The 21,589-nt window shown below is 42.0% G+C and overlaps 1 protein-coding gene across 5 annotated transcripts; it reads left to right on the top strand.

The window, feature by feature from the left end:
- The first annotated feature begins 3,063 nt into the window (after positions 1 to 3,063).
- On the top strand, positions 3,064 to 20,635 carry LOC118561298 (protein 4.1-like). Of its 5 annotated transcripts, XM_036133297.1 has the most exons (5): positions 3,068 to 3,334; positions 3,825 to 3,893; positions 9,125 to 9,187; positions 11,359 to 11,529; positions 19,125 to 20,607. In XM_036133297.1, the coding sequence occupies exons 1-5, from the start codon at positions 3,092 to 3,094 to the stop codon at positions 19,350 to 19,352; spliced, it is 774 nt and encodes a 257-aa protein (XP_035989190.1). In that variant the 5' UTR covers positions 3,068 to 3,091; the 3' UTR covers positions 19,353 to 20,607. The 5 variants fall into 5 exon arrangements, with proteins under 5 accessions (XP_035989193.1, XP_035989192.1, XP_035989194.1 ...); XM_036133300.1 differs by lacking the exons at positions 3,825 to 3,893; positions 9,125 to 9,187 and adding an exon at positions 9,310 to 9,357 and having other exon boundaries at positions 3,064 to 3,334; positions 19,125 to 20,635; XM_036133299.1 differs by lacking the exon at positions 3,825 to 3,893 and having other exon boundaries at positions 3,065 to 3,334; positions 19,125 to 20,627.
- The last annotated feature ends 954 nt before the right edge of the window (positions 20,636 to 21,589 follow it).

Below are 21,589 nucleotides of genomic sequence, written 5' to 3'. Positions count from 1 at the left end.
GTGCCCAGGTCCTGAGTAGCCTTTTAGCTGTGGACCTCTGTAGCCTGGAGCCAGGCTCTCACCTTAGGCAGCCTGTAGCCAGGCTCTCACCTTTAGCAGCCTGTAGCCAGGCTCTCACCTTAGCAGCCTGTAGCCAGGCTCCCCTAACAGCCTGTAGCCAGGCTCCCACGTTAGCAGCCTGTAGCCAGGCTCCCACGTTAGCAGCCTGTAGCCAGGCTCCCCACACGTGTAGCAGCCTGTAGCCAGGCTCCCACGTTAGCAGCCTGTAGCCAGGCCCACGTTAGCAGCCTGTAGCCAGGCTCCACGTTAGCTGCCTGTTGCCAGGCTTCCCTTCAGTCGCCTGTAGCCAGGCTTCCCCTTCAGTCGCCTGTAGCCAGGCTTCCCCTTCAGTCGCCTGTAGCCAGGCTTCCCCTTCAGTCGCCTGTAGCCAGGCTTCCCCTTCAGTCGCCTGTAGCCAGGCTTCCCCTTCAGTCGCCTGTAGCCAGGCTTCCCCTTTAGTCGCCTGTAGCCAGGCTTCCCCTTCAGTCGCCTGTAGCCAGGCTCTTTCCTCCATCGCCTGTAGTCAGGCTCCTTTGTTAGTCACCTGTAACCAGGCTCCTTTTTCAGTCGCCTATAGCCAGGCATCCCCCTCAGTCGCCTGTAGCCAGGCTTCCCTTCGGTCGCCTGTAGTCAGGCTCCTTCGTCTGTCGCCTGTAGTCAGGCCCCTTCGTCTGTCGCCTGTAGTCAGGCCCCTTCGTCTGTCGCCTGTAGTCAGGCTCCTTCGTCTGTCGCCTGTAGTCAGGCTCCTTCGTCTGTCGCCTGTAGTCAGGCTCCTTCGTCTGTCGCCTGTAGTCAGGCTCCTTCGTCTGTCGCCTGTAGTCAGGCTCCTTCGTCTGTCGCCTGTAGTCAGGCTCCTTCGTCTGTCGCCTGTAGTCAGGCTCCTTCGTCTGTCGCCTGTAGTCAGGCTCCTTCGTCTGTCGCCTGTAGTCAGGCTCCTTCGTCTGTCGCCTGTAGTCAGGCTCCTTCGTCGGTCGCCTGTAGTCAGGCTCCTTCGTCGGTCGCCTGTAGTCAGGCTCCCCCTTCGGTCGCCTGTAGTCAGGCTCCCCCTTCGGTCGCCTGTAGTCAGGCTCCCCCTTCGGTCGCCTGTAGTCAGGCTTCTCCTTCGGTCGCCTGTAACCAGGCTCCTTCGTCCGTCGCCTGTAGCCAGGCTTCTTCGTCAGTCGCCTGTAACCAGGCTTCTTCGTCAGTCGCCTGTAACCAGGCTTCTTCGTCAGTCGCCTGTAACCAGGCTCCTTCGTCAGTCGCCTGTAGCCAGGCTCCTTCGTCAGTCGCCTGTAGCCAGGCTCCTTCGTCAGTCGCCTGTAGCCAGGCTCTTTTTCAGTCGCCTGTAGCCAGGCTCCCGCACTGGGAACCAGTGACCAGCGCCGCTGCCTGTAGCCGTTAACCAGGCGCCGCTGCTGTAGCCGTTAACCAGGCGCCGCCGCTTGTAGCCACTAACCAGGCGCCTCCTTTAGCCTGTAGTCCGGCGCCTCCTTTAGCCTGTAGTCCGGCGCCTTCCTCAGCCTGTAGTCCGGCGCCAGGTTCTATTTTCTTCCTCTCCAGACCCCGCCGACGGCCTCCGAGGTTTCTGGTCCGCCGAAGACCTCCGAGGTTTCTGGTCCGTCGACGGCCGTCTGTCACCTTGATCCGCCGATGGCCTCCTGGACTTCCGCCGGAGAGCCTGTCACGTCGGGGCCGTCCGACGGGACGACCGCCGAAGAGCCTGTCACGCCGGGGCCGTCCGCCGGAGAGCCTGTCACGCCGGGGCCGTCCGCCGGAGAGCCTGTCACGCCGGGGCCGTCCGCCGGAGAGCCTGTCACGCCGGGGCCGTCCGCCGGAGAGCCTGTCACGCCGGGGCCGTCCGCCGGGACGACCGCCGGAGAACCTGTCACGTCTGGGCCGTCCGCCGGGACGACCGCCGGAGAACCTGTCACGTCTGGGCCGTCCGCCGGGACGACCGCCGGAGAACCTGTCACGTCTGGGCCGTCCGCCGGGACGACCGCCGGAGAACCTGTCACGTCTGGGCCGTCCGCCGGGACGTCCACCGGAGAACCTGTCACGCCGGGGCCGTCCTCCGGGAGGTCCATCAGACTCTTGTTTTTTTCTGAATGACTGTCTGTTATGACCTGCCCTTTGAGGGTTGTTTTCTGTTGAGGGACTTGTATTTTCGATATTGTTTTTCTTTTTCAGATTCTGACCCTCCAGCCTGTAACCCCCTCCACCCGCCCGGTTGGACTTTCCTTTTGTTTTGTTTGTACTTTTCGAGACGGTTGAGGGCGTCTAGGATCCGCCCTTGAGGGAGGGGCTCTGTAACGTTCTGTTGTGGTTTTGATTTAGCATTATTTCTGTTTCTTGTGTTAGAGTTATGCCTAGCCTGTTTTTGTTATCTGGCCTTTGTTATTAGTTTATTTCAGCCCTTGCCTGTTTAGCCTTATTTCTTACCTTAAGTTTTTGTCTATCAGTCTGTTGCTCCCTTTATTATTTCCACCTGTTTGGTTAATTAGTCCCGCCCTGCTCTTCTGTTCCGTTCGTCTATTTAAGCCCACCTTCGTTTCTGCTCAGTTGCTGGATTATCTCGTCTCGTCCCTGTCCGTTACCTCATGGTAAGAGCTTTGCAGCCTCTGTTTATGTTATATGTTGTTTACCCCGAATTATCTGTCCTGTTTTTGAGTCTGTCCCAGCCTTTTTTTACCCTGGAGGGTCCGTCATCTTTTTCAATAAAACCCTTTTTTTAGCATATGCTCCGTGTTTGGCTTAACTTTGGATTCACCACATCAAAATCATTACAAGTATGTAATGACTTTAATTGTGTTGCGTTATGTTTTGAAGCAAATTGTATTTTAATTCATTGGATGTGAATCAGATTATATGGTTGCAATGTATCTAAATAAACTTGTTTCTTTATGAGTGAATATAAACTGTTTTTCAAGAGGTGACACTTGTTTTATTTAGCAGTATATAAAAAACTATATTGAATTGAAATATTTTTGTTCATTACATAGTGTAGTATGTCAGATTTTATTGTTTTATTGTAAGTTTTAAGTGAGTTGTCTCCTTTTTACCCATCCCAGCAATGGTCACTACTCCTGACAACAAATCCAATCGTCCGGTCAGTGCCCCTGCTATGTCACCAGTATCTTCAGGTGAGGCAAGACCATCACCACTACTACCCACACTACCTCAACCTAACCATCCTGATAGCTACAAACCCAAAACCCAACGACATGCAGATTGGAAGATGGAGCTAAAGACAGAATGTAAGCCAGAGTACACCAAGAGCCGGAGCCCAAAGCCACAGTCTACTTCAGAGATTAAGGTAGGGTGCATTTGAAAGACTGGGTGTTTTAGGACAATGCCATTATGCTTTTACTCTATCTAGGACTGGACAAGGTTACTGCGTAAAAATATTATCAAAGACTCAAATGAAAGGTGATTTAGTAATTGTTTTCAATTTACAACAGTTTATTTAGAAATGCAATTTTACAAAATATTTATGCCTTTTATATTATATTTAGAAATTACATTTTTCAAATTATTTATGCCTTTTACATTATATTATTGTGATCTATTTACAGTAACTATCCAATAAAAACACGTGTGCTATGCTTTTAGATGTCAATTTTAAATGTACATATAGAAATAATAAAACAAAATCTTCCTTTTAATAATCTAAATGTGTAGAAGTTTGCTAATAACCAAAACCTCTACAAATGCAAGAAATATGGCTGGTATACCTATGTTGAGATTGTAGCCTGGGGTTTTCTTGGAACTGACTGTAATATTATGAGTTTTGTATATACTACTAGAGTGTTGCCAGGAGAGAGCGGAGGCAATCCCCATCTGTGACCAATAGAGAGAAAGAGAAAAAGAACCAGGTTTGTTTGACGGATGCATGATCAATCAGCATGAGAATACTAATGCAGTTTCTTTTAGACTTTCTTTAGACTTTTTTCTGCTGAAATCCTTTATAGGACATAAGACAAAGCAATAATTAAAGGAGCAATAAGTAATACTGACATCTAATGTTGCAAATTGGAACAGTACATAAACAGTGCCTTCACAGAGAACAGCAATTTCTCAACGGTGTAAAACTCCACTGAATTTTTACTTCCACAGGATAGGTATATTTTGTTCCATTTCTGGTCTGCTCCTTTTACTGGCCAACATAAAAGACCAGGTGTTGCGTTGTGTTTTGGGAACCCTGGGAACTCAGGAACCAGGAAGTAAACATGCGCTACATACTGCATCAAGGTAGCTCCGAACCATACCTCTAGGTTTGAAATTCGAAAAACGTGACTAAGACCAATTGTTAATAGGGAATGTTACTTCCAATCCAGGTGACAACTGAGATTTAAGTTTATTTTGCAGTAAATATCTTACTTATTGCTCCTTTAAAGCAAAAAATAAACAGTCTGTTGTGGTTAAATTAAATAGAGAATTAAGGAAAATGTATTTGGTTTTCCAAATTGAAAGTTGGTATGACACAAGTACACAAAATATATATTGACAAAATCATTTAAATAAAAATGCTTTAGCCTCTATAGAGAACGAAATCCTTGTATTTTAAGTAACAAAAACAAATTATTCACATATTTTATGTTTTTACAAATTTTTACCCTTGTATGGTGTTTAGATCTGTAAAAAGTTGATAATCTTTTCAAATACAGCTTTTATGCAAACATATATCAAAACTCATGATCAATAATAATATCCATCCAATTCTCATGAGAATTTTGTGCGAACTTTTAAAATATTGCAAAAAAGAAAATGCGCATCAGATGTGTTTCCATTTACTGGTTTGTAGCGAAGGTGCCACACGGGAGGGATATGTTGTAAAGCAAGACTAAGCGGCCACAGAGGCAATTCTAGCGACATAACACTCGATTTTGACTATTAACGCGAAGCAACACAAAACCTGCAAGGGATGCGAAAGCAACAGTTGCTCGAGTTTAAAAAGCTGCACTTTTCTGTCTTGTCGCTCAGCAACAATAAATCAGGACCTAGATGTGGCTGTGACGTGGGGTGAAGGACTGCGGCAGAGACAAAGCAGTTTTCATTCAAGCTGTATGCAAAGGAAATTTCGTTCTGTACGCACTCTGTGCATACAAAATGACAAAGTTGTCTAAGTCTAAGTCAACATGGAAGACAAGCTGATAGTGGCGGCAGGGCAGTCAAACTTTTTTACAGTAGCAGTCCACACACTATCAGGTAGGAGGATGCACTTATGCCGGTGCCCGAGCCCCGGAGGGCAGAATTTTGAAAAATAGTCTCCCTGATGTATTTTGGAAGCCTTTAAGACAGGTGATTATTTAAAGAATAGAATCAGAGTGCATGTTTTAAATTGAATAAAAGGCAAAAAAAGAAGTGTATGATCAATTCTTCAAAAACAACCTTTGTTTTTTTATTATTATTCTTAAAACATTATTTTTTCACATGACGTTATCATCATGTTTTAACAGGGTAAGGTAATCTCCATTTGCATAAAATTAGTTTAATTTTAATTACTAGCACCACATAAAACAGATCAGATTAGGTGAGGTCTATTCATCTTAATATTATTATTCACAGTTCTGTTCTAAAAACGATCGTAACATTTCTTCACGAACCAAGTTGAATTTTTATGATAAAAATACAGGGTTAGAATTTGAAATTGAATTTACATGTTGAATTTATTTCAGTCATATTGCTCTTTCGAAATCTCTTATCTCAGTTTAATTTCACTTGCACTCATCATACACACGATATCATATCATCGACGAGGATTCTAGAGACGAACACAAAATGCATCCCCTGAAAAACTTTGATAATTTGCTGCTGTAATATTATATTATATGTAATACTGTAGATTTTTCAGAATAAAAAGCTAACAGATATGCATAATCAAAAAATATCAGAAATGCAATTATAGAGCATTCAGTATTGTAAGAAAGCCCATGCTGTTTCTGGATAAATACATTACTGTATGAGTTAAGTTATATTCCTTTTTATGCCTCTTTCCTTGTAAGTTTGAAATATCCCATGCTCCTGTATGCACCATAGCTTTCTGACGCTCATGAATGCATCACACTAGTCTATGAACGCGGTGCTGTGTGCTGTGCACGTTTGATTTTCCGCTTAAAACAAAGCTTTGCAGTTTCAAAACTCACTTCGGCTCTCACGGTTTTATTGCACTTTTCGGCATAACAGTGCAATAAAGGGGCTGTGTTTTGATTGGAAAAGTAGCATCTCGGTTGGAACAAGGAACCCAATCACTCGTTAATGTTGCTCTCAGTGGAGACAGATGCTAAGGTGATTTTTGGGATGTATAATCGGGGAAAAGTAGGGTGGCGGCAAGAGCTGCTATAGACGGCGATTTGCCGCCATTGACCGGCTACTTTAGACTGCCCTATAGTGGCGGTCTGCAGTCAACCTGGGTTGTATGACTCAGCAAATTATTACTACCAAGATAAGTCCAGAAAGGAGCAAGCCTGAGGGAAAGTGAATGAGGAGGCTGGAGTGGCAGTTAAGTGAAAGAGTCACTAGATAGCGCCATTGTACTTGTGGCTTGCTGTCTCTTCGTCGGTCCACACATACCTGTTGTTGCTTCCAGACCTGTTTTCGAGCGTTATAGGAATATCCCAGAAGATGCCAGCAAGAGAAACAGCTGATCCCTCTTGTGAGGTAAATGTCTGCTACGTCAGAACTGAATCAACAAATGTGTTTCCATCTCCTCTTTAGTGCATTTACTGTTCTTCGAAAAAGTCAAAAACCACATTAAGTGAGCAGAAAACTTTTTTGTAAAATTTAGTGAGTTAATTAGAATTTTGCCATTTTCATCAACCCCTTCAAATGAAATACTTCAAAATGTGCATTAAAAACGTTGATGGAAATGCAACTTTATTTGTCCCCTGGGGGGTAAATTGCATTTCAGTACAGCCCATGAAGAAAGACAAACAGACGCTGCCTTTTTGCAGTGTAGATAAAATAATTGATTGGGATGTTTGAGGGGAAATATTTACATTTATCACACTGTCTCACGATAGGGACAGTATGAGGATGCAAGAAAGACCCTCAGCACAAAAATATAACATTTTTGTGCTGAGGGTCCCAAGTGACCAGCGCATCTGCGCAAATCCAACCTTGGGTATTTGTCCCCGGGGCTAGTAGTCTATGATGGTGTATTTCTCAATCAGTTCAGGGCAGGTAGTGGGGGCAGACCGCCTTGTTTACATAACATCCAGAGTAAGAGATACCAGCCTCAAAGGCTAGCATCGGGCAAGCCAATTCAGATAGCAACAAATTGTTTCGTCTGTTTTGACTGTGAAAAGTTTTCCATTTGCCTTGGTCTTTCCGGTACATCTCAGTGGCAAGTCAGAAACAGCCAAATGTGTGGTCTTTCTGCCATAAATCGAGTTGATAATTCCCTCAAAAGCTATTCCATTCACCACTGAGACTGCAGCCAGCCTGCGATACTGTGTAAGGATCTTGCTGTTTCGCTTACAAAGCATCTGAGTCTGGGTGTTCATAGCTCAATGTTGTTATCATAAATCCAATTATGTACGCATCTTCCACATCCTCGACGGACAAAATAGACAGACACACAATTCTCTACATCTCCCAGGAGTCCAAAATATATCCACCTGCAAATCTACCCTTGCAACAGCTGCTCTCTCCTTTGCCCTGTCTTCAAAAAAGCAATGATAGTAAATACTAACCGGAAAATATTTACATTTAAATATGTAATTTATACACCTTTATAGGAAGACATTCCACAGAGTCAGTTAACTGCTCATTATAATAAGATTCATCAGCACGCCCGCCGACTGGGGGAACAAACGGGTCAGTTTTCCTGGGCCCAGGACAGAGGGGGGGGCCCAAAACTGACACTCTGCCCGACCATTCTTGACTATTGTGATTTGTTGATGCCTATTTTGTGAGAACTTGTGTGAATTGTGAAGAACAAATAAAAAAAGCATTTTTTGAGGTCAAGATATGGTCAGTTCATTAGAAATACAACAGCTACTAAAGCTATAAATAATAATAATTATTATAATTATAATTATATATCACTATTATTATTAGTATTATTATTATTATTATTATTTGGTATTGCGGGTTGGTAGCACTATATCCTTGCAGCAAGCAGATCCGGGTTCAGATCCATATCTTAGGTCTCCTGCCGGGAGTTTGTATGTTCTCCCTGTGCATGTATTGGTTCTTTCCGGTTACTCCAGCTTCCTCCCACAATCCAAAAACATGACTGTAAGGTCTCTCTAAATCGCTCTTTGGTGTGAGTGTGTGTGTGCACCACACAGGACGTGTGTATCTGTTGATGGACTGGCGACCTGTCCAGGTGTACCCTGCCTCTCGCCCAAGACTGCTGGAGAAAGACACCAGCACCCCTGTGCATAAACAAAATATGGATGGATGGATAACTTACTCTTACATTTCAGCAGTAGGGCATAATATTGTAATAAAATACACAGGAGCACTAATAATTAAACAGCTTGCTAAACTAATGTATGCACCTGGTAGCAGTGTAATTTAGATACTAAAGGCTGAATTCAGGTTTAAAATGTTCTCAGGAGTCTGGGTGAAAACAATTAATTACTCAAATAAACCCTTACCATTTCATCTACTTTATTTATTTGAAGCAATTTACTTCCACTTCCAACCCCATAGAAAGAAACAGATGTTCATGTTGTGCACTAATGTGAATGTGTTTAAATTAATCTTTGATGAAATTTTTTAAAACAGAGTTCTCATATAGTAAAAATGATAAAAAAACATTTTAAATTTAACATGAGCTTATTGAACTTGTGCAAACTCAGTGCACAGACCTAGATACCCTTCTTATGCAAAACCCTATGCACTAGCATTTTATGCATGTACATCTTGTAAATTGAAATTCTAGGATTTTCATTTGTCTTGTTGGCTTTTATACACATACCAACCAAAGGTCCTCGTCCTTTCTTTGCTGAGCTTGGAATTGTAAACTGCATTGTATGTTCCTGCACAGGAATGTTCTATCTCACTATAGCCATTGCTGTCATTTGGACATCAGAACATAAAAGTTATCCTGTCTTGCTTACAACCAGTTTTTATTCCTTTTCCTCATTTTTCACAGAAAAGACCCAAGAGACTTGAGGGTGAAACTATTTATATCAGACATAGCAATTTAATGTTGGAGGTTTGTATTTTTAGTGTCACCAGTTCTGGTAGTTTTTGTAACAGTTCTGAGCGCATGAATGTAATGTTTGTTTTCATTTGCTTGACATGTTTTTGTTTTGTTTTTTCTTTCTCTTTCTGTAGCTCAACCCAAAAGGGTTTGCATGCACCGTTTTCCTGTCTAATTGTCATGCAAGTAGTTTCACATCAATTGCTTCTGTTTGTCATTTAGGTTTTTCACTTTCTGAAATATATGACTGGGAAGCCATTCATTTTATTCAAAACAGTCTGCCTAGCTTGTCATTAGTGCTAAAACAAATCTGCTATGCACAATAAGACATGGAATACTTGTGGCATCACTGATAGGAGTAAATTATCCATATGACTTGAACATTTCTGGATCTACTCTCTAATCTCCACATATGAAAGTTTGTTTGAGACTGGGCCAGAATGTTATATGACAGATCAAAAAATCCTTGATTAGTTGGTGCAGAGGTCGGATAATACCGTTAGACCTTCAAGCCATCATTAGGCAATGCATAATAAACCGTCATGCAACTTTAATCAGTAAAGCTACATGGGCAAAGTCTCTTGTTATGGTGTAACCTGCAAATATCACACTAATTTAAAGACTAATCCATGTTATCTAAAAAGGTGTATTATGATAAACCTATTTGATGTTAACAGTAAAAAAAAAACATTTTCTAATGGGCTGTGGGAACATACGTAAAGAACTGAGTTTTGAATAAAAGCATTAATAGTGGATATAAAAGTGCTTTACCCACTTTTCATACATGGTGCCATCATCCCATTTCCTGTCATACATTTTGCCTGAAGCCAAATAGAAAATGCACAGGCATAATATTGTAATACAAATGGTTATATTCAGCCTGGTGTATCAAGCTAAGCTAGATAATGAGTACTTACAACCCTGAATCCATTATCCTGGAATCTGATGATACTAGTTGAAATCAAAATGAAAATTATTTTAAGTTTAAGGCTTTATCTATTTATTTTTGGTCATGGTGGCCTTTATGTGATAGTTCATATACAATAAATTGGTTAAAAGAAAAAGGGATATGTGTTAAAATAAAAATGCCCAATATTGCGAGTTTAACTACAGACTGCTGTAGTGAGGATTGACCGTCTCACCCGGAAATCTCCATTATTATTGAATAAACTTTTTTTAACAGTTAAAATATGTAGCAATGCTATACTCTTTCCCAGTCATGTATGTAACATCAGTTTCCCAATCTTTGTACATTGCTGTAATTGTTTTTCACTTGTTACAAATAACTTTCCTTATCTTCTATCTGACCTGTACTTTGTCAAGCTGAATGTTTTTGTGCCACTTCTGTTGTCTTGGTAACTGTTTTTACCATTGTTTAACACGTTCACAGGCTTTATAATGAAAATAATGACATTTACGTTTCACAAACGCGACTTCCCTCTTTCCATCCACATTAAAATCTAAATGTACAATAATGTAGAAAGCATCCTTCAGTGATCAGCCCAGATAATGAGCTGCAAATTGTGTTGCATTGCATTGACTAGACTCCAGTTTATGCTCCCAGTTCTATGCTGGGCCTAGGGTTTGCTGTTGCTCATGTATGTTTTTTGTCATTGACACATATAACAAAGAGACACAGCACTTTAAATTCATTAGACAGAGAGGGTAATGTGGAGTATTCAAATAGTGTGAGCATAAATTATATTTAATAAATCCAGTCCATGAAATTAGAATCATGAACGACAGTCATCTTTACAATTTTCTGGAGTGTAATCTAAGTTTTTGTTTAGCCAATTAGTTTAATTTTAAAGTGAATCCCCAGATTTCATTTTAGGCAATGTATTTACCTTGTACTGAATAGGGACCAATTTCTGAACATCCCTTAGGAAAAGCACAAAACCATTTAACTTGTTAAAAACACTTTCCCTGCATGCTGAGAGAGGGACATTGACATTTTTCTTGTACCTACCTTTATAATTAGAAAAAGTCATTATTCACTCATCCATTATACCTGTCCTTTCACTCATGTAATGTTCAATGGTAGTACACAGTGCTATTCTATTTTCAGTGGATTTTTTTCTCACTTGTTTTGGTGAACATTTAACTCATTCTATTATTGTGTGTGATAATTTTTTGACCTGTTGCCCTATCATTAAATTAATATGACTTTTTCATTCTTGAAGGACCTTGATAAGACCCAAACTGAGATTATGCGTCACCACACTAGTATCAGTGAGCTCAAGAGAAGTTTTATGGAGTCAGTACCAGAACCTCAACCCAGTGAGTGGGACAAGCGTCTTTCCACCAACTCTCCACTCCACACAGTGAGTGTCAACGGCCAGCTGCAACCAGCGGTGAGTCTTGTGATCTAGAAGAAAATATCTGCATGTTTGCTTCTTCTGTTTCCAAGCCCTGCCAAAATGTAAAATCCCCCTTCCTAGTTGGTGCATATTCATTTGTTTTATTTTATGAAAAACTAGCAAAAAAACGAATCTGATATAATGAAGTAAAAAAGTTTTGTTTTTTTACTAACTCCCAGTTGGTCGGGGCAGATAACCGTTCACATCGAGCCTGGCTCTGCTGGAGATTTTTTCTTCCCGTTAAAGGGGAGTTTTCCTCTCCACTGTCACTTCATGCTTGCTCCGTATGAGAAAATGCTGCAAAGCCATGGACAATGCAGACAACTGTCCACTGTGGCTCAGCGCTCTTTCAACTCAACTCAAAATGTTAACTGTACTGTTATTGGTCTATGCACATTAAATCATTAGGAACATTAAAAATCCCCAAAAAACATTAAAAGCCAAAAAATATTAGTAGGCGTTTACTTCAGTCTTTCTGATAGTTTTCTACAGGCTGCTTTACTGCAACAGTAGAATAAAATCCTGAAATCATGGCTTTTAGTTTCAGTGCCACCCCAAAAGTTTAAGTGGCTCCATCTGGCCATCCCTATGAAACATTTCTGGAGGCACCACTGCCCAACCAACCTACTCCTGTAAGAAAATGTCAATGTGTTTGTAGAAAGTCTGGAAATGTGAAGGATTTGTTTTCAGCAAGTTTTAGGTTCAGATAAGTATTAAAAGTATTACCAGAATTTTGTCTCTCTCCCATTGTCCAAATGTTGTGTTTGTCCTTCAGTCCTCCACCCTTCATGCTCTGTCCTTCCTTCCTCCCTTTCCTTCCTTCCTCCTTTGATTTTGCCCTACATCCTTTTTTTCTGACTTCTACTGACAGTGTGTGATGATTAATAACAATACACTAATTCTAATTTTAATAATACTAATATACAATATCGGAATGCTGACAGCTGCTCAGTTTATCTCATTTATTAAATAGCGCCAATTCATCATCATCATCATCATCATCATCATCATCATCATCATCATCATCATCATCATCATCATCATCATTAACTTTATTTATAAAGCACTTTACTGCCAGCCACAGCTGACAAACAGTGCTGAACATTAAAAACAATAAAATGGAGATACAATGGAAAAACGAAACCCACAATAATAAATTAAGAAACTTGCTACAAAACACAATAAACAATGCAAATACAGATAAAAACCATACCAGTAAAAATTAAGTAAAATCAAATCTCAGTTGGTTTTAAAGCCAGTGAGTAAAAGTATGTTTATAACAAGCTTTAAAAATTAACAATAGGGGACCTGTCTAATGTGCATGGTTTGAGAGTTCCATAGTTTTTGGCCCCAATAGAGAAGGCCCTGTTTTACCAGGAGCAACTGGTCAGCGGACCTAAGAGACTGATTGGGGGTGTAGCGATGGAGAAGCTGTACCAAGTAGGGCGGGGCCAAGTTATGTAAGACTATACAAATTGACAAAGGGATTTTAAAATGAACTATAAGATACACTGGGAGCCAATGAAGAGAAGCTAGGACCACAGTAATATGCTACTTTTTACGTGTTTCTATTAAAAGATGTGCTGCAGCATATTGCACCAGCTGCAGATGAGCAAGTGAGGTCTGGCTGATTCCGAGATAAAGGGAATTACAGGGAATTATCACAACCCTTATATAGAGGCAACCTTATCAATGAAGAACTTCATAAACTGATTACACAATTAAACAGAGGCTTCTAAACCCATACTCTGCAGAGTATTAAAAAAATAATCAATGATGCTAAAAAGAGCACGAGGATATTGGCTATAAGATTAGATTAAATTAGACAAGTGTTCCTTTTTGGCATCTTTAACTGAGTCCTGATAATAGTGCCAGGAGTCTTTGAAAATGTGAAGGGACACTTGCAACTTGTCTTTCCTCCACCTGCACTCTGCTCGGTGACATTCACGTCTAGCAGCTTGAGTCCATTCATTAAAGCAGGGATTAGGTTTAGCTCTTGGCTGTCTGGTCTTTAAAGGAGCAACAGTATCCAGTACAGCCAAACAAGAAGAGTGGAGCCAGGAACTAAGCTCTTCAATATCACTTACAGCAGGTGGACAGAGCTGATGAAACATCTCACCGAACTGGCTGACAGTGGAGGAGTTTATAATCCTGCAGCTCTGAACAGGAGCCATCCATCCTCTTCTGCGTATCCGGGGTCGGGTCGCGGGGTTAGCAGCTTCAGTTGGGAGGCCAAGACATCCCTCTACCCAGCCACTTGGGCCAGCTCCTCCGGGGGAATCCCAAGGCGTTCCCAGGCCAGGGAACGCCTTAGTGGAGGCTCCTCTACTAAGGGCAGTACATCCTCCCCAACCCGGAGAAGGCACTCTACCCTTTTCCGGCTCAAGACCATGGTCTCGGATTTGGAGGCACTGATCCTCATCCTGGCCACTTCACAGTCGGCTGTGAACCGCTCCAGTGAGAGCTGTAGACCACGCCCTGATGAAGCCAATAGAACCATGTCATCCGTGAATAGCAGAGACGCAATCCTAGGGCCACCAAAATGGATCCCCTCAACATCTTGGCTGTCCCTAGAAATTCGTGACAAAGGGCAACCTTGGCGAAGTCCAACTCTCACTGGAAACGAGTCCGACTTACTGCCGGCAATGCAGTTAAGTCATACAAAGACCTAACAGCTCTTATTAAAGGGCCCTGTACTCCATACTCCCAGAGTACCACCCACAGGACCCCCTGAGGGACACAGTCGAATGCCTTCTCCAGATCCACAAAGCAAAGTCCCGTGCACCCTCCAGGATCCTGCTGAGGGTGTAGAGCTGATCCAGTGTTCCACGGCCAGGACGAAAACCACACTGCTCTTCCTGAATCCGAGATTTGATTATCCGACGGATCCTCCTGTAAATAGGGGGACCACCATCCCAGTCTGCAAATCCAGGGGAACTGCCCCCGATGTCCACGCAATGTTGCAGAATTGGGTTAACGAACACAACCCCACAACATCCAGAGCCTTAAGGTACTCACGGTGAATTTCATCCAGCCCCGGGGCTTTGCCACCAAGGAGCTTTTTAACCATCTCGGCAACCTTAGCACCAGAGATGGGAGAACCTGACCCAGACTCCCCAGGCTCTGCTTTCTCAATGGAAGACGTGTTGGTGGGAATAAGGAGGTCTTTAAAGTGTTCCACCCACCAACACACAACATCCCGAGTCAAGGTCAGTGGCACACCACCCTCACTATAAACAGTGTTGGTACTGCACTGCTTCCCTCTCCTGAGACGCCCGATAGTGGACCAGAATTGCCTCGAAGCCGTACAGAAGTCTTTCTCCATGGCCTCTTCGAACTCTTCCCACGCCAGAGTTTTTGCTACAGCGACCAGCCGAGCCACCTGCCGCTTGGACTGCCGGTACACATCAGCTGCATCCGTAATCTCTCAAGCCAATAAAGCCTGACAGGACTCCTTCTTCAGCTTGGCAGCTTCCCTCGCCGCTGGTGTCCACCAGCATGTTTGAGGGTTGCCGCTGTGACATGCACCGCCATGGCCAAAGGTCCGACTAGCTGCCTAAACAATACAGGTATGGAACATGGTCCACTCAGACTCAATGTCCCCCACCTACCTCGGAACGTGTTCAGAGCTCTCCCCGAAGTGGGAGTTAAAGCTCCGTCTCTCGGGAGACTCTGCCAGACGTTCCCAGCAAACTCTCACAATATGTTTGGGCCTACCAGGTCTGATAGGCTTCCTCCCCCACCATCGGAGCCAGCTCACCACCAGGTAGTGGTCGGTGGAGAGCTCTGCCCCTCTCTTCACCCGAGTGTCCAAGACATGCGGCCGCAGGTCATATAAAACAACAAAGTCGATCATAATGTTCAGGCATAGGGTGTCCATATGTGCTCTTGGCACCAGGACACCCTATGCCTGAACATGGTGTTCGTTATGGACAATCCACGACAAGCTCAGAAGTCCAACAACAGAACACGGCTCGAGTTTAGATCAGGTGAGTCATTTCTCCCAACCACGCCCCTCCAGGTCTCACTGTCATTGCCCATGTGAGCGTTGAAGTGCCCCAGCAAATGAGGGAGTTCCCGGAAGGGGCACTCTCCAGTACACGTTCTAAGGACTTCTAAAAGGGTGGGTAATCTGAACTGTTGTTTGGTAAGCACAAACAACAGGCAGCCAAGGATCTGGACGGCAAAGTCCCCGCCCTCGACTGCCACCCATTACACAACGCACCAGACCCCTTTGGTCCCTCCAACAGGTGGTGAGCCCATTGGAAGGGGGACCCATGTTTCGTCTTCGGGCTGTGCCTGGCCGGGCTCCATGGGTAAAAGCCCGGCCTCCAGGCGCTCGCCAGCATGGCCCACCTCCAGGCCTGGCTTCAGAATTTGCACAGGATATATGATAAAAAATTTCCAAGTTAAACACAGTCAATCCAAAGAATAAGACAAGATCTAATGTGTGACCTTTTTCATGTGTTAGACCAGACACAGACTGTATCAAATTAAGAGTTAATCAGAGTTAAAAATTGCAGTGTTGTGCAGATACACGGGATTATCCACAACCATGCCTGCCGACAGGGGGGGACAAACGGGTCATTTATTTAAAATGTAAAAAAAAAAATGCATTTCTGTTGTTATAATAATAATAATAATTTATAATAATAAAAATAATAATAATAATAATAATAATAATAATAACTATTATTATATAATAATATTAATAACTATTATTATTAATTATTATTGTTATTATTATTATTATTATTATTATTATTATTATTATTATTATTAATAATAATAATAATAATAATAATAATAATAATAACAGAAATGCATATTTTATTTTAACATTTTAAATAAATATTTTTACTTTGACTGTAAGGTACCTGCCAGATTAAAAAATGAATAAAATAACAACATAATCATCTGAAATGTGTAATATATTCTAGATTGGACTTGAAATTGAAAAACTGCTTTCCAAGGGACAAACATTTTTTATTATTCATTTTTAAATATTAAACTGAAAAATTGTTAAACTTATAGAATAAACAAATATATAATAAATACATTATTTCTGGCTAGTTCATTTAACTTAAATTTACGTTGTAATTTCTTTTACCTCTGAATAGAAAAGGTGGACACATCCGTTTTATTATTTTTTCTGGAATAAAAATCCAGCTCTTTGGTAAATATCCCCTTTTCAATGAAGAACTGCAGGTCACGAAAGATTACAAACGAATCCATTGCGTGATCAAAACTGTGGGAGTGCACAGTTAAGTACAGAGAAAATCAAATATTTCAACAAATTTAAATGTATACACTGTATGACAATGAGAGCTGCGTTCTTCAAAGGCATATGTGTGCTGGGTCCTTGGAAAGCAGCATGGCAATAGGCCGTATTTCCGGTTGGTACAGACTGACTGAGCAGGCAGCGCCCCCTGCTGTCTGATCAAGGGTACTACCCACAAGTCACAGATAATTTTTACCGTTGAGATGTTTGTGTCAAAAGTCAAAATGAAGGCGTAACTTGTAAAGTTGAATTTGTGACTCACAGCAGCAGATTTGTGCTGTTTTACTCGTAAAAACATGTTTTTTTAAAAGATTTTAATACACGTGTTTGAATTTGTTTTGCACCATTTGTTTTAGATCAACTGTAGCAGAACTGAATGATAGACATTTATGATGTGCAACTCACAGAAGACAATTTGTGTACTTGTACTGAAGAATTTGAAGAGGTGTAACTTTGTTTTGTACTTGTGACAGATTAAAAAAATCTACAATTACAAAACACCAAAGTTACAATGCACAAATAGTATTACAACAATAGTTTTGGAACATTTGGAGCAAAACTGAGAATGTAAGAGGTTTTTGATGTGCAACTTACAGAACACAATTTGTGTACTTGTACTTAAAATTTGAACAGGTGTAAAAAATATTGTACTTGTGATTTTTTTTTTTAATTCTACAAATACAACACTTAGAATTTAACTCCCTCTACAACTTCAAATTCATGCTTACAATGCACAAATCATTTTGGAACAAAAGAACCTTCATATGTTTGGCTTTATTTTAATACCGTAAATGAAATCAAGCTGTATGTTTTGTAAAAAGCCAGTTAAATTCAGTGGAAACACTACAAATTTATCTAAGCATGTGAAAAACCAAGAGCAAGAAAACGTCGAGCCACAGAAACGGAGAGAGGAGACCAAACTTCTCTCATTGCCCCGACAGACCAGACCCACAGACTGACGTCACTGACTGAGGCGTTTCAGTCCTCCAGAGAACATCCAGGTAGATAAGAGTGGTCATCCTCAGCAGCAGTTCATGTTAACTTTCAAAGTAGATATTATGTATCATATGCTACTGGAGCCCACACAGAAAATGTACCCAGTACATATATCCTATTAAAAAGTGTTATTTAAGATAAGATAGCATTAGCTAATCTTTTATTTATCCCACAACGGGGAAATTTATAGGATTAAAGCAACAGGCAGGTGCACACAATACAGACAAAATTATATAAGGTTGAAAGATATAAGAGCTGGATTAGGAAAAAAACACTATGAACATAATATTATTATTATTTAATTGTAATAATAAAATAAAAATCACAAAACCCAAAAGGTCAACAGTTTCATGATACATCAAGCTTAGGGACTGGCTAATATACAGCAGGTCAAAAAAGGCCATATTCTGGCTCCGGTGCTTGCTGTTCTCTTACGAAGAAAAGATCAACTAGTACACTAAATTCAACAGATGGGTTGAAAATATCCAGTATAAAATAGAGAAACCCGGGGCATGAAGTATACAGTTAAGTTAACTTTTTTTTGGTATGTGTGTGTGTGTGTAGTGGCGGCAGGTGTAGAGGGGGGGCCCAAAAAGACTGCGTTGTCCCGGGCCCTAGCAAAGCTGTCAGCTGGCCTGTCCACAACAAATGGTCTTTCCGCAGCCTTACTGTCATACTCCTCCTTCTGCTTTTACTGCATCCTCTCTCATGACAATGTTTAGTTTTAGGAAGTCCAACCACGACTGCACATGTCTCTTTAGGTGTAAATCTGCTGGTGATTTTCCAGCCACAGTGTTGGGAGTTGTACAGTAACACAGCAGAAGGTGAGAGATTTTGTCCTCAACACTTAATTCCTCTTCATCCAACTTTTTAATGCATGCTTTGAAAGTGGCAACATGGCTCTTAGCTAAACCATTGGTGGATGGATATTGTGGTGCACCAGTTGTGTGGAGGATACTGTTCCTTTTAACCAACAGCTGGAACTCATTCAACATGAAAGTTGTGGCATTGTCCATGACAATTTGCTTTGGTTATCCATATGATTAAGCCTCGCAATGGTTGCAGAGGATGTTTTTTAGTCATCTTGAAAACCTCCAGCCACTTAGAATAAGCATCCACCAGTATCATAAACATTGAACCCATAAACAGACCTGCAAAGTCAGTGTGAAGCCTTTTCCAAACCTCTCCCGGGGAGGAGTGGGAAAGGGCATGAGCAGAGGTTTATTGTCAGTGATATTGGTGGAATTTCTTCACTCCATACACTAGGCTCAATGCCTCCTTTTCCTTTTTTGTGGCTTGCTTTTTAACACAGGAGGCTGACAGGACAGGGGGTGGAAGAGGGGGAGAGACATGCGGCAAAGGCTCGGAGTCGAACCCGGGTCGACCGCGTCGAGGACTAAGGCCTCCGTACATGGGTTGCGCTACCCGCTGCAACACCAGCGCGCCCCTCAATGCCACTGGGACGAGAAGCAAAGGCTATTGGATGCTCTTGTCCGTCAGGTGTTGTGATTTGAATAACCGCTCCAATTCCGTATGCTGAAGCATCACAGGCAAGAGAAAGCGAAAGGCTCGGATCATAGTAAACTAACACTTTACTGGTTTACTGGTTAACAACTCTTTGCATTTATCAAAAGCACTCTGTTCCACCTTACTCCACCTCCATCTTGTTTGCTCTTTCGAAAGTCTGTATAGTGGGGCTAAGACAGTACCTTACTGTTGTTTAAAGTGACCACTGTAGTAATTTAGTAATCTTAGAAAAGCTCTGAGGTCCTTTATGTTTGTAGGCATTGGAGCATCATGTACGGCTCTGACCTTGTCATTGGAAGGGTAGACTCCCTTTCCTTCCAGTTACTCAACTTGTGTTTTTCTGTAGTCATACTTAGACTTTTTCATTCTGAGGCCATTTTCTCACAGCTGCTGTAGAACTCTTTCTAGATTACCCAGATGCTCGGCCTCATTCCTGCCATCACAAGGAGGTCATCCAAGTAGACCACAATGCTGTCATCTATCACATTCTCCATAATCCTTTGGAAAATGCAGACAGTAGAATTAAAACAAAAGTAAAGCCAATTGTATACAAACAGCCCTTTATGCATGTTCACTGAAGTATACTTTTTTGACTCCTCGGCTAGAAGGACTTGCTGGTAATCAGGAGCCAGGTCAATTTTGAGAATATCTTTCCACCACATAACGCTGCCACAACCTCCTCCATCTGACGTACTGTGTACGTTTCAACATTGGTCGCCAGGTTCAAGGTTACCTTGTAGTCACTGCACAAGTGGAGTCCACTGTCGCTTTGGAGCAGGAGAAGCCCACTCGCTCTGCTTCACAGGGCTGATGACATACTCTTTATCGAGATGCTCCAGTTTTTTTTCCTACATTTTTCTTTCATTGCGAAGGGTAGGACACATGCTTTGTGGAATTTTGGTGCTGCATCAGGCTTCACAGAAATTGTGGCTTTAATGTCCTTTAATGTCCCCTACTCTTGAAAACGTCATCATATTTTTCCAGTACATCTTGGATTGACTTAATGTTTCTTGTAGGATGCATTGTGCTTTCTTTAACTTTTTAAAATAAATTTCCAGTTCAGCCTGATTTGGTCCAGCCATTCTCTCCCACACAGTCAAGGATCTCCCAGATTTACCACTATTAGTGGTAAATCTGCAGACTGATTTTCATAAGTCACTTTTTCCAACAATTGTCCTTTTACTGGAATAGTTTCTCTTGAGCAGCCCTTAAGTGTGCCATGGTGACCCCATGAGGTGTATGTGAAAAATGACTGCTCATACACATTTTTTTTACTGAAACAATAAGTTAGAAGAGAAACAAAAAAAAGGAGAAAAGATGAAAGAGAAAAGGGAGAGGACAATATAGCATCCTCAGTCTGCTTCTTCACCTGCAAAGAGAGATGTAAAAAGAACAGCACAACTAGCCGATAAAGTATTACAGATACAAACAAGTTACGCCTTGATACCATCACTGAAAAATATAGCGTATTATTTAATATGGAATATATAAAGTGACAGCTGAAGATAAAAATAGGGGTTTTCTGTATAGAAGTGAATCTGTAAGTACCAGGATCCAAGGACCTGTAGGTGTTTGTGAGAGTGCGCTTGTTGTGTATGTAAGGTTTATCCATGAGAAAAATGCTCAATAGTGGTTTTGAAGAACCAAAGACTCCAGAGCACCGAGGCAGACGCTAGGGGAACCAAAACCCTACTTACACATTTTCTGAGATAATTGCAATTCCTGCTCTAGTGTCAATTTTCTTCTGTACTTTTGTCCCTTTCTATCAAAAATGGCCCTGTATGGCCATTGGCCAGTACCACTTGCACTGAATACAAAAAATATCAGAACTTCGTTGCCTCCCTTTACCTTATGAACAGCGGTGATGTTATCCCCTTTCTGCAACTGCTGCATATCCATACTTTGCAGCGAGCTGCCGCAGCTCTGCCGCATATTCCGTAGCTGACTGGCTGCTTTCCTGGACACATTTAAAGTACCTGAAACACTCGCTGATGAAGTAGTGGCCACAATCTGATCAAAGGTTTTGTCCTTCGGCTTGTCCGGCTGAACCAGATTTCGTAAAAGTCCATACAATGCTGCGCCAGCTGAGCTAAACAAGATTGGAACTTTCTTTCTTTCTTTCCGTCAGGCGTAGCACACGTTTACAACTTTAATTCTGTGACTCCAGGAGTGACTTGACCATCTTAACATTAGGGGATACAGCAGGACTCCACCTGTTAAGTACGGCGGGCCTGTAGGGTCAAACAGAAT

This window comes from Fundulus heteroclitus, unplaced genomic scaffold (assembly GCF_011125445.2).
Source record: "Fundulus heteroclitus isolate FHET01 unplaced genomic scaffold, MU-UCD_Fhet_4.1 scaffold_600, whole genome shotgun sequence".
Taxonomy (NCBI): Eukaryota; Metazoa; Chordata; class Actinopteri; order Cyprinodontiformes; family Fundulidae; genus Fundulus; species Fundulus heteroclitus.
This window is presented reverse-complemented; position numbering and strand designations above follow the sequence as displayed.